The sequence below is a fragment of the Podarcis liolepis genome, assembly GCF_965112155.1.
Source record: "Podarcis liolepis genome assembly, chromosome: Z".
Lineage (NCBI taxonomy): Eukaryota > Metazoa > Chordata > Lepidosauria > Squamata > Lacertidae > Podarcis > Podarcis liolepis.
In genome coordinates, this window is record NC_139570.1 from 33,321,238 (window position 1) to 33,335,064 (window position 13,827).

Below are 13,827 nucleotides of genomic sequence, written 5' to 3' on the forward strand. Positions count from 1 at the left end.
TGTTACTCTAGCTCACAAGCAAGCAAATGATGGGATGCTAAAAGAAAGACAACAGAAGTAATTGCAGAGCATCTCCAAGGGAAATGGAGGTTGGGGGATTTGAATATCAAGGGTGTTGAGATGGGGAGATGAAGACAAAGCCACAGAGCTCTTTCTACCCAAGCGCCCTCTGCCTCATAGCATATTTTGAGATAATTAGAAGGTTTTGTTCTCCTAAGCTGGTAGTTTTAGGGTCTTTGCATCCTGTTGCATTAGCCACTGCCAGCGTGGCAAAACATGGGGAGTGGGAAAACACTTATGGCGTTTTGTTTTGAAGAATTGCAACACTAACTCACAGAGAGAAGCCACCGAGACAGTTTTTACACATGTATCTTAAAGGCTTTCAAATTCCCCAAATTTAAAAGTAACAATAGATTAAAAACCTCCTAGAGTTCTATTTGATAATAAAACAGCTTCCTCGGGCTCCTTTTTAAATTAGACCTTTTTCTCAGAACCATGAGGACTGGAATCTTGTTTTCTTTCTTTTTTAAAGGGAAGCTGTAGCTTAGTGGCAGAGCATTTGCTGTGCATGCAGACGGTCCGGGGTTCAATTCTCAGTGTCATCTCCAGGTAGGGCAAGGAATGCCTTCTGTCTGAAACTTTGGAGAGCTGCTTCTGGTCAGAGTAGGTAGATGGATACATGGTCTAACTCTGCATAACCTCAGAATAAAAACAGGCCTTACCAGGGTAGAGCTGCCTGGTTGGGGCACTCAGCTGTGCATCCTTGGTCACACGATATGCCACATCTGCGCCTTTCGAAGACCTCCTGCTTGTGCAGAAACCTGTTGTTTTCGATATGCCATCGGGTAAGTTGTGAAAATCTAATACCTTCAAGAGATCTGCAGGTTCAGCTGTAAGGAGGGGGGGGAAAAGAAGAAGCACCGGGATTAAAAGGTGAAAAGAGATTGCCATTTGGTTATTCCACATGACCACATGCATGAAACAGAGCAGCAACAAAAGCATCAAATAATTTATTTCCAAGGAAAAGAGAGAAAGGGTTGTATCCAAATAGGTTTTATCCAAATAAGAGTAGACCCATTGAAATTAAATGGACCTAAGTTAGCCATGCCCATCTGTTTCAGTTCCTCTGCTTTGAGTAGAACCAGCATTATGAACATAAGAAGAGCCCTCCTGGATCATCTAGTGCAGCATCCAGTTCTCACAATGGCCATGCAGATGCCCCAATGGGAAACCCTCAAACAGGACCCAAGCGCAAGCTAGTGGCCATCAATAGCCCTCTTCTCTATGAATTGGCCCAGTCCTCTTTAAAGCCATCCAATCTGGTGGCCATCACTGTCTCCCCGGGGGAACAAGATCCATAGTTTAACTCTGCGCTGTGTGAAGATGGACTTGCTTTTGTGTGTCCTGAATCTTTCAACATTCAGCTTCATTGGATGTACACAATTTCTAGTATTATGAGAAAGGGAGAAAAATGTTTCTCTGTCCACTTTCTCAAGGCCGTGCATCATTTTACAAACCTCTATCATGTCACCTCTTATTCTCCTTTTGGATACAACCCAAATCTAATGATCAGGTGAAATTTCAGAAGCAAGGTAAACGGGGCTAACTCAATATAGTGAAGTGACTTCTTTATTTTGGCTGAGGAAAATAAATTCTCCTTCTCGCTGGCACTTTTCCTCAGGAACCTCAATATGTTGTAAGCTTTCCCTGGCCTTTAAATGCATTCAATATCCCAAACCCCAGGTGTTTCCATTCAACAGATGAACAGTGTCCCCTCTTTTCAGCGACTTATTATATTCCTCATATAGTTTTCTGTAACAGTTTTCTTTTTTAAAAAGTGTTTAAAACAAAAACTACCCCCCAAATTACAAACAAATATTTGCATTTCTCTTTCTTTCTTTCTTTCTTTCTTTCTTTCTTTCTTTCTTTCTTTCTTTCTTTTCTTTTCTTCAAATGTATCCATTTCTGCCAAACCCTGGGCTAATTAAACAATCTATGGCCTTTTAAACGGTGGGTAGGGGAGGAATTGTTTTGTTTGTAACTATGTTATATATTCTTCTGTTTTTATATTTTAAACTGCCCAGTGTTAGATGAAGGATGGTATACAAATTAAATATAAATAAACAATGTTAAAAAAACCACCCAAAGCGCTTTACAAAAAGAATACACAACCAATGTAACATGTCAACGTAAACAGCAATACCACTGATCTAGGAAAGAAGATTTAAGTGCCATGCAGTTTTGTTTCTGAGATTGAAAAAAAAAAGAGTGCCTGAGATTAAAAGAACGCTCCCTACCCCCCGACTTCCACTATCACTACAAAATTCATCTTGCAACGTGCCATGGGGAAAGTCAAAGGTGAGATTGTTGCAAGGATGCCCAAGTGGCCAGCATTATGGCCTGCTTGACTTTGATGGCTCAAAAGCTCATTTTCACCACAGAGAGAGTGGTTTCTACAAGGTCCTGAAAGGGACTCCTCTCCTGAGCCAGAGGATGGCATGAAGGATGTGCCTTCCAGCCAGGAGAACCCAACTAACACATTTGAAGTTCTCGCCTGAGGAAGTAACCCTGAACCAACAATGAGTCCTCCACCATGCTCTGCCAGGTGTGTAGGTTGTGGGTGGTTAACACCATCACCCCAGTAAGTGTGAGTGTGCAGCAGTTCTGAAAATTACAGATTCCGTGTTTGGGATCAATAGGAAAAGAACAAAATCTGGTAATCTATGGTGTGGACAATATACTGATACATCGTCCAAAACCAGTTTAAAGTCCATATGGTGATATCGGTTTCATATTTTTTGACCTGGCAATATATCACGAATTATTATGTGTGTGTGCACCCGCTAAGCAAAAATCACAATGTGGGAAAAACCGTGAAGGCAGGCAATGCTTCTCTTGATTCCTGCAGCCCCTGTTTACTCTGCCGGCTCCTGCAGGAGGCAGCAAATCACAAGAGCAGGCACTGGCACAAACCACGAAGCAGTAAAAACCATGAAGCCAGCCAATGCCTCTACATAGTTCCATCCTTATTTCAGACCTCATGATAGATCAGTATGTCACAATGTTTAACTGGTGATATAACACTAGGTTGAAAACCAGGCATCGCCCAGCCCTAGTTGCAACATTCGGCACTTTTTAGTTTTGAAAACAGGCAAGGAAGAGGCAGCACGATAGAAGTTTATAAAATGATGCATGGCATGGAGAAAAGCTTTTCTCCCTCTCACATAACACTAGAACTTGTGGACATCCAGTGAAGCTGAATACTGGAGGATTAAAGACAAAGGAAAGAAAGAACGTATTCGAACAGCACATAGTCGAACTACGGAACTGCCTTCTGCAGGAGACAGTGATGGCCACCAACTTGGATGACTTTAAAAGAGTATTAGAATAATTCATGGAGGAAAGGACACCAGTGCTTCTGAATACCAGTTGCTGGAAATGGTAGGTGGAGATAATTTGCTCTTCTGCTCGAATCCTACTTGCAGGTTTCCAACAGGCACCTGGTTGGCCACTGTAAGAACAGGGTGCTAGACTGGATGGACCAATGGTCTGATCCATTAGGCTCTTCTTATGTGCTTAAGTCCCAATGGGACTCAGGAACAGGCTTCCATAATATTCAGACCCCCCCTGCCTCTTTCCTCTAGGTTTACTCTGCGGCCTGCTAACACAAGAAGGCGCATGAATTTTCATTGCCAGAGGGAAAATGACTAAAATATGATTTGGCTAATCACTAGCTGTAATATGCCTGAGGAAAAGACAAGAACAAAGGAAGGAAGAAGTGGGTATCTTGTTGGAAGTCTGCCATGGCGCATGCCTCTGCTCAACCGCCGATCAAAAGCAACTTTCATTTTCTATGGATGCCACATGGCTTCCCTCTTAATGCCACCCTTGAAGATGGCACCTGCCTAATGCAAAGGCTCGTAGGGTGTGAAAAAAGAGGCTGTGCCAGGGCAGGCTTTACGTGAGGCACTGCACATGGGGCTGCCTTTTGGCTCCATTCAGGAGCTGCATCCAGCACAGAATGTGGCAGCTAGGCTCTTAACCAGGAGAGCTTGCCAGGAGCATATTAATGACGGTGAAGGAGCAGCTGCATTGACTGCCAATTTGCTACTGAGCCAAGTTCAGGGTGCTTGCTCTGACATATATAGCACCACTGAAATTAACAGGTGGTGACTAATTTGGATCCATTAATGTCACTGGGTCTACTCTGAGTAGAACTTAGTTGGATATAAATATTAAATATCTGGTGGATCATCTGCTCCCACAGACACCTGCTGAGGTGGTACATTTGTGCAGAGAGACCCCCTTATCCATGCAGCATTTACTGAGCATTTGGGACACAGCCACACATGAGGGTCTTCTTGATGCTGGTGCCCCAGTGGTGGAATGCCACTGGCATTAGAGTGGCACCGGCCTGGATAGGTTTTCATAAGAACATAAGCAGAGACTACTGGATCAGGCCACTGGTCCAACTAGCCATAAGAAGAGCCTGCAGGATCAGGCCAGACACCCATCTAGTACAGCATCCTCTTCTCACAGTGGTCAACTTGTGGGAAACTTGTGAACAGGATTTGAGCGTTTGAGCACTCTCCCCTCCTGTTCTTTCTAGCAATTGGTATTATTTATTATTATTATTATTATTATTATTATTATTATTATTATTATTCCCTGCCCATCTGGCTGGGTTTCCCTACATTAACACATTAAAAACTTGCCTAAACAGGGCTGCTTTCAGATGTCTTCTAGGAGTCAGATAGTTGTTTATTTCCGTGACATCTGATGGGAGGGTGTTCCACAGGGAGGGTGCCACTACTGAAAAGGCCCTCTGCCTGGTTCCCTGTAACCTCACTTCTCACAGTGAGGGGATCACCAGAAGGCCCTCAAAGCTGGACCACAGTGTCTGGTCTGAATGATGGGGGTGGAGACGCTCCTTCAGGTGTACTGGGCCGAGGCTGTTTAGGGCTGTAAAGGTCAACACCAGCACTTTGAATTGTGCTCGGAAACGTACTGGGAGCAAATATAGGTTTTTCAGGTTTTTCAGGTCTTGGCGGCCACTTCCAGTCACCAGTCTAGCTGCCGCATTTTGGATTAGTTGTAGTCACCTCCAAAGGTAGCCCCACGTAGAGCACATTGCAGTAGTCCAAGTAGGAGATAACGAGAGCATGCACCACTCTGGTAAGACAGTCTGTGGGCAGGTAGGGTCTCAGCTTGTGTATCAGATGGAGCTGGTAGATACCTGCTCTGGACACAGAATTGACCTGTGCCTCCATGGACAGCTGTGAGTCCAAAATGACTTCCAGGCTGCGCACCTGGTCCTTCAGGGGCACAGTTACCCCATTCAGGACCAGGGAGTCCTCCACCCCCACCCACCCCCTGTCCCCCCAAAACAGTACTTCTGTCTTGTCAGGATTCAGCCTCAATCTGTTAGCCGCCATCCATCCTTCAACCACCTTCAGGCACTCACACAGGACATTCACCGCCTTCACTGGTTCTGATTTAAAAGAGATACTGATGAACACCCAGCCCAAACCCCCTAATGATCTCTCCCAGCGGCTTCATATACATGTTAAAAAGCATAGGGGAGAAGACAGAACCCTGAGGCACCCCACAAGTGAGAGCCCAGGGGACTGAACACTAATCCCCCAACACCACTTTCTGAACATGGCCCAGGAGGAAGGAGTGGAACCTAATATAACAGTGCCCCCAGCTCCCAGCCCCTCTAGACGGTCCAGAAGGATGTCGTGGTCGATGGTAACAAAGGCCGCTGAGATATCCAGCAGAACTAGGAAGCAGCTTTCACCTTTGTCCCTCGCCTGCCGGAGATCATTGACCAGCATGACCAAGGCAGTTTCAGTCCCAGGGTGAGGCCAGAATCCCTATTGGAATGGATCCAAATGGTCTGCATCCTCCAGGCGTGCTTGGAGTTGTTCCACAACCACCCGCTCAATCACCTTGCCCCAAAATGGAAGATTTGAGACTGAGCGATAGTTGGCCATATTGGCAGGGTCCAAATATTTTTTTTTAAGAAGTGGTTTAATAACCACCTCTTTCAGCATGTCTGGGAAGGCTCCCTCACAGAGGGAAGCATTCACCACCCTGCGGAGCCCACTGCCCAGCTCTTCCCGGCTAGCTTTTGTAAGCCAGGATAGGCAAGGATCAAGGAGACAGGTGGTTGATTTCACTTGTCCAAGCATCCTGTCCACATCCTCTGAGGTAACAGATTGGAAATGATCCCACACAACTTGACTAGACAGGACTCTAGCACTCTCCTGCCCCCACCCTACTCCCACGGTGGAGTCTACCTCTTTCTGAATCTGAGCGACTTTATCTGCAAAAATCATTGCAGGAGATCTTGGGGTCCTCACCAGGCCTGATGATGCAGGTGGTTTCTCTAAATTGTGAACCACCTGAAAGAGACTTGTGCTGCTGTTTTCTGCAGATGCAATAGAGGTGGTGAAGAAGGTCCTCTTTGCTGTCACTATCACCACTTGGTAGGCTCAATGTTGAGCTCTAACCTGTGTCCGTTCAGATTCTGCATGAGTTTTCCACCACCGGCACTCTAGCCATCTCAGCAATTGTTTCATCGCCCTGAGCTCTGGGTATTCAGGAGCAAAGCTGCTTTCAACCACGGAGGCAGAGCACAGCTGGTGTGGCTAATAGCCATTGATAGCCTTTTCCTCCATGAATTTGTCTAATCCTCTTTTAAAGCCAACCAAGTTGGTGGCTATCCTGCGGGTGCAAATTCCATAGTTTAACTGTGTGCTGCATGAAGAAGGGATTTCTTTTTATCAGTCCTGAATCTTCCAGCTAGAATCAATGCTTGACAGGGCCTTTTTCAGGGCAGCCCCAAGTGCCTAAATTACAGAACATAAGGAAATAGAAAGGGCCTGCTAGCCTAGTCCAGTATCCTGTCCTCACAATGGCCAAACCAGATTCTCCAATGGGAATGCCATAAGCAGGACCCAAGCACAAGAGCACCCCTCCTCTCCCTCTAACAACTGCTATTGAACTGGTATGGCAGGGCAATAACATATAGCTTCCCTCCTCATAATGCCAGCTCATAACATGTGACAGAGCTCAACCTGGCTGCATTCACACAAGGCATCTAGCAGAGCCTTTCCCTCAACCTGGTGATTTCCAGGCAGATATACTGGCTGGAGCTAATGTAAGTTATAGTCCATTCAACCATTGGCTAGAACCAGCTGTGGAGGAGGAATGTGCACTTCTATTCCAAGTGTGTGTGTGTGTGTGTGTGTGTGTGTGTGTGTGTGTGTTTAAGCATGGCTCTCAACCAGCCCAAACAAACCACAGGCTAGAATTTCAATATCAAAACCTGGCACAATGCACCACAGATTTTGCAAAGGCATCTCTGCCCCAAAACTCCTTTGCTGTTCTGGTATAGCAAGCCATCACTTGCCAGCACAGCTGAAGCCAAGATCTCCTGTGGAATCAAATCCCCTTTTCAGCTATTTGCCCAGTTAAACCAAGTTCAGCTCGGCAGGTTGTAAAAGGAAGGTGGAAGCATGCCACTCCTGTGTTCATGACAGCCAGAGTCATGTAGTGCTCAGAGTGTAGGGACTGCAAGACCAGGGTTCAAATTCACATTCAGCCATAGAACCATAGAACTGCAGAGTTGGAAGGGATGCTGAAGTCTTCTAGTCCAACCCCCTTGCAATGCAGGAATATCAACTAAAGCATCCATGACAGATGGCCATCCCAACCTCTGCTTCAAAGCTTCCAATGAAGGTGAGTCCACCACCTTCCAAGGGAGTCTGGATTTGCAGGCAGAAATAAATGGCACCCACAAACACTACTCAGTCACTTCAAAAGTAGGTGCCACAAAAATCCTGAACCCTGCCCATGAGAATTTCACTGCATTTTTTCTCTCCCCATTGATAACATTTGAAGGCAGCATTGGGCAAAAGGTCCCTGCATTGCTGGGGGCTAGACTAGATGACTCTTATGGTCCCTTTCAGCGCTGCAATTCTGTGAAAGAGGCTTCTGTGAAAGAGGAAAAGCCCAGGATAATTTTTTGACACAGAACTAACCTATTGCCCATTGTATTGCCTTCTGGCAAAGCGACGTCTTAGCAGCCAGGCACTGAGCCCAAAGGAATCTGTTTGCTATTTAGCTAAACTGTGCAAAATTTGGATTAAATGAATAAAATTCCAGGCATGTCATGGAAATTAACCACATAGGCATTATTTATTCTAATTTAGCTGGCAGTTAGGACCTAACAATCAAGTAGTCATCTTTGTAACCATGAGAGTTAGCCACTTGAGCTTGGTTTTAAATAGAAACAGGAGATTTTTCAGGAAGCTAAGGTTTTTCCTACAGCTATGTCTAGTTCCATTACATGGAGCTTCCCCTTTTTATCAACAGTGGAGCAGACTAGCTGGTGGACAAGGGGTTGGACTACCCTCGGGGTCCCTTTCAACTCTTCAACTCTATGATTCTATTACCTTGGGTGTTTGGATGGTCACCTGCTGTGACTCCTGCATTTGCAAGGGGTTGGGCTAGATGACCCTTGGGATCCCTTCCAACTCTACAATTCTATGATTCTATCCATAATTCCATTGTATTCCATTTCTGCATTGATCTGCAAATTATTTCTTTAACAAATATGGGAAACACATATTTGAAAGAATTTCGCACCTCCCCCAAAAACATTTTAATATGTGTTCTTTCATATATTCAGTTTGGTGCACAGAATAATTACCGTCTGCGCCCTTAATCCGAGAGGTGCAAATCGGGTAACTTTGTATCTGTGTTTCATGAACAAGGAATTCAATGGATATTACTCCAATCCAGCAATCACAATTATGGAATGTGGCAGGGGCTGTCTTTCCAAGGTAAAATGTCAATATGTCTTCCGATTAAATAAATCCCAAGCAATTGGGTGTTTTTAAAAAATGTTTCCTGTTTTTTTCTTTTTGGCATATTGGCTAATCCATTAATTCAGTTAATTCATTAAATCTGGATATGGAGTTTCTCTTTAAAAAAAAACAAAAACAAACTTTGATTTTAAGCTGATACAGAAAGTTTGCCACAGTTGGTGACGTGTTAGGAAATGTGTTCTCTCTCTCTCTCCCTCTCTCTCTCTCTCTGGCTCTTTGTCATTTATGTTTTCTGGTTTGAAAAATAATGCAACCTTTTTATTAAAAAATAAATAGCAGGCCCACTAATCAGGAGGCACCATTTTCATTAAGGCAGTTTCCGATATCCTACAAGAAATGGAGTAATAAAACACTGACTAAGGTTGTCAATCAGGGTCTGTCAATGGCAGCTCCATGGTGTAATCCAAGCTTCTCCTGTGTCCTCCACAATCCTTATGCTCAGCAGGGCAGAATGTCTTTACTAGGACCACTTCCAGACTGTCACCACAAAGATTGTGCCCATTGCTGTTATGTGATGGTATAGAACCACAGAATTGTACAGCTGTAGGGACCCCCCCCTAGGGCCATCTAGTCCAGCTCTCCACAATGCAGCAATCACAGCTGAAGAATCCCTGATAGATGGCTACCCAACCTCTGTTCATTGGATGTCCATTGAATGAGGGAGTAAATATTTCCTACAACCCCAAGGTCTCATTCCTGGTCTGTCACTGTCAAATCAGACCCCATGAGAATAGATTTAAGGAGGTTTTTTTTGCCCCAGCAAGCATCACTTTACACTTGTTTACAATGAATTGCACTTGCTGTATTACTGCTCATTCATTCAGCTTCCAGACATTTTTGCCAAGTGGGATAGCTCAGTTAGTACAGCATGAAATGCTGAATCTCAGGTTTGTGGGTTTGAGCCCCACTTTGGGTGAAAGGTTCCTGCATTGTAGGGATTTGAACTAGATCATCTTCGCGGTCCCTTCCAACTCTGTGATTCTGTGAAATGTCTTTTTAATTTAGTTGTGCCTTGGGCTTACCAATGTGATGATACAAAACCAAAAAACAAATATAAACAAATGTAAGCGAGTTCACTGGCAACCAGCTCAGGCAGCGCTCTCTGGATTTTGTGCAAATGCTCAGTTGCAAGGTTTAGGGGTGGGGAGGAGAGAGGTTTAGTGTCGCATGGAGTGGCTGAGAGAGACCAACCATTGGAGAGGCCATTTGGGAGATCCCTGCTTGCTTAGTCATTCTGGGAAAACTGCCACATTCCACAGCACAAAAAACGCTCCATTGCTAAGCCAGAGAGGAGATGGGGGACTTTCTACAAGAATTTCACCTTTGGAATGGCCTCATAACCACGATTGCAAAGCCCCCCCCTTCCAAATTCCTCAACTGCATGCCTGCTTCGTTCCACTCAGCTACAAAAAAGAACTGAGCATTATATGCTAAGAAGATGCTTCGATACAGAAGGCTGAAAAATTGTAATCAGAATGGCTGAGATAGATAGGGAGGTAGATAAAATAGGGAAGTATGTGGGGATATAGATAGGACATTGAGAGGGAGAGGGAGAGGGAGATCCATTGTTAGCCATACTCAGAGTCGGGGAGCAGTGAGTTTGTCAATTTCCATTTCTCCCCATTTCTCATTTTTTTCAGTTCAGTTCTCTGCATTTCAACACCAGTTTGATAATATTATTTTTTTAAAAGCCTCATGAGAATTCATAAAAATTAAGAATACATCTGTCCATAGTAGTTAGCTGATTTCCAATTTTAACTTTCTTTATGTGTGTGTTTTTATTGCATGGTTTAAATATAATTGTTGTTAAACCACTCTGATTGATTGATTGATTGATTTACAGAGGTGCATTTTGCTGCAGATTTCTCGAAGGACATTTTAAAAATGCAATTTCCTCTAATATACACATAATTGCAAAGCAAGATTGCCTAAAATAGCACACCTGAGTCCTGTCAGGGAAAAATGTGGGGTATAAATAAATAAATAGTTATAGATTTAGGGTAAACCCTGGAAATTAATCAATTCTAGGTTTGTGATTGCTTGGGTTGGGAAGGGAGAAATATAAACTGCAGAGGAATTCCTGGGTAAATTGGCCAAGCCAGGGTCATTAAGGCAACAATAGAGGGCCATTGAGGGCCCATTGTGGGTGGTTGCTAATGCAAGAGACCTCTCTACCCACACCCACACCCGCTCCCAGGTATGAACAGAGACAGGAGTTTGAAAGGTTACCAAAGTGATGGGGAGTGTTTGAGGGGACAGGAACAAGTTTTTCTGGGAAGAAGAATGGGAGGAAAGAGCTGAGATCCATCTTGGAGGGAGGCAGCCTAAAGGTTGCCTTCAGTGCAGCCTCTGGAAATGTGTATACAGTAACATCTGGACTTCCCCCATGCAAACTGAAGGTGTAAACAGGTGAATAAACCATAGTTCTCAAAGCATGACAGTCTCCACCGTGTCTTCCATTCTCCAAAGGAGAATGGACCCTGGATGTGTGCCTGGGACCTCATAGGCTCTTGCCACCACTCAGGATAGAGAGAGGGGCAGGCACCCAGCTTTTGTAACACTGGAGTCAGTCGTGGGATCTGTGTTTCCTGGAGAGAGGGCTAGCAGTGATGTGTGCCTGAAGTTGAAAATGGATGAGCAGTCCATGCTAATCCTGGAACAGTGCCAGGAGCGGGAAATGGAGGGGTACAGGCAGCGAAGTGTTATATTCGGTAACATATGGTGTAGTGGTTAAGAGCGGTAGTCTCGTTATCTGGGGAACCGGGTTCGCGTCTCCGCTCCTCCACATGCAGCTGCTGGGTGACCTCGGGCTAGTCACACTTCTCTGAAGTCTCTCAGCCCCACTCACCTCACAGAGTGTTTGTTGTGGGGGAGGAAGGGAAAGGAGAATGTTAGCCGCTTTGAGATCCTTAAAGGGAGTGAAAGGCGGGATATCAAATCCAAACTCTTCTTCTTCTTCTATATGCATTTTTATGAACACTTTACGTAAGGATATGCAGTTTTGTACTCATTACTGGGGCGGGGGATGTTTTGCTGTTCTATTTATTTACTTATTATCCTGCATTTTATTCTGTGAACCACCCTGAGATCTTATGATAAAGGGAAGTATATAAATCGAATGAATGAATGAATGAATGAATGAATGAATGGAGAATTGCACTGCAAAACTCGGAGGCAGGCAAATTTCAAAAGATGGTTAATTTTTTTAAGGGAATACACACCTAAAAATAATTTTTCATGTGGATTGTTAAAACATCACCACAACCAAAAATAAACCCTGAAGGTTTAATTCAGAAATAGGAAAAAATATGAGTGAATGTGTGCTAAAGTGATACATGTATGAGGGGAAAAAACTGATTTGCTCACTCTTACTTTAGATTTTCTTAAGAATTAGAAAAGCAGTTCAAAAAGCCATGAAAGTATGTGCCAGAATAAATGTGATCACCTTCTAGATGACATTAATATTTATGTTCCATTGTTCCCATGATACAGCTGGGATGCCTGAAGCTGTAAGGGAGAGGCTTGCATGATTTGAACCTGCCTTTCCTAACTGGCAGCTCATATGAATTGTATCACCATACACCCACATCATTTGCCAGTTTTTAAAAGCAATTTTCAGGCAATCAGTTACCGTATAAGAAAAGCCTGCTGGATCAGGCCAATGTCCCAACTAGTTCAGCATCCTGTCCTCACAGTGGCCAACCAGATGCCACAAAGGGAAGAGCCACAAACAGGACTTTGAGTGTGGCAGCAGCAACAACATTCTCCCCTGTTGTGATTTCCAGCAACAGGCATAATTCAGAGACATTGACTGCCTTTGATTGTGGAGGTGGAACAGAGCCATTGTGGCTAGTAGCCGCTGACAGCCTTCTCCCTTTATTTGTCCAGTCCTCTCTTTATGCCATTCAAATTGGTGGCCTTCACTGCCTCCTGTGGGAGTTCCATATTTCAACTATGCACTGTGTGAATAATTCCTTCCTCTGTCCTGAATGTTCCAACATTCAGCTTCATTGATTGCCCATGAGTTCTTGCATCACAAGAGAGGAAGAGCATCTGCATCTATGGAGTTGGTGCCCGTGATAGCATGGAGGCCTCCACCCTATGACCACGCCATGCCTATCAGATGCTGAAGGATGGATCTAGATGTTCTCAGAATCCATACAGCTATGGGCCTGTTTCCTCCACCAACATCCTATTGACTGACAATGTAGTCAGAATCAAAAGGACACAAACAAACCAGTCCACATAAGGGAAATGTTTGGCTGTCGTTATGCCTATTGTTAGACCACCAAGGTTAAAGAAATAAAGTGAAAAGCAGACTTTAATGAGGTGTCCATAAGGACCAGGGGGCATGGAGGGGACACCTTGACTTAATTGGAAAGTTCTGTGTTGAGTGGAAAAAGGACCACCCACAGCTGCACTTTGGATGGATCCAGAGTCATTCTACGGGTGCAATAAAGATGACCTTCTACACCTTGGAAAGAGGCTAACCATAAAGACAGTTTAAATGGCTAACAATAGAAAAAATACAGGGCCAGCTTGTCCTTTTGGACAGAGAATAATTTTAAATGAGATGTGTGAGGAGGATTGCAAGTTGCCCCCAAGAAAAAAATCCACAAGCCTCAACAGAATTCTTTTCCTTCCTTGGAAATGTCTAAGTCTTCAATCTTAACTCAGTATTTTGCCAGTGATATCTAACTGTGATGATCCTACCCCAAATCTAAATTGTCCTTATTCGTAACATCACTGTTAAGCGGTGTGACTATTCACTACAAGGATCAAGCAGGAAATATTTCTGCACCACCGAAACTACACTTTTTAAAACCCAAAATCGAACTGAAAGAGTATTTCATACAGGCATAAAACTTTTGATTTCCCTTGAAATTCCTCAGCCATGCAGGAACTTAGAGAAATCGAAGAGGGCCTTGGC

At 44.2% G+C, this 13,827-nt stretch overlaps 1 protein-coding gene across 4 annotated transcripts in view; it reads right to left on the reverse strand.

The window, feature by feature from the left end:
• The window catches only part of COL5A1 (collagen type V alpha 1 chain), a 184,710-nt gene that overhangs the window by 143,947 nt on the left and 26,936 nt on the right, over nucleotides 1-13,827 (reverse strand). For all 4 annotated transcript variants that reach the window (XR_014521361.1, XM_083484933.1, XM_083484934.1 and 1 more), the window contains exon 2: nucleotides 723-890. Coding sequence is in view for 3 of the 4 variants with exons in the window: in XM_083484933.1 (XP_083341059.1) it covers nucleotides 723-890 (168 nt within the window). In the remaining variant the exon portion in view is untranslated. The remainder of the gene's footprint in view (nucleotides 1-722; nucleotides 891-13,827) is intronic.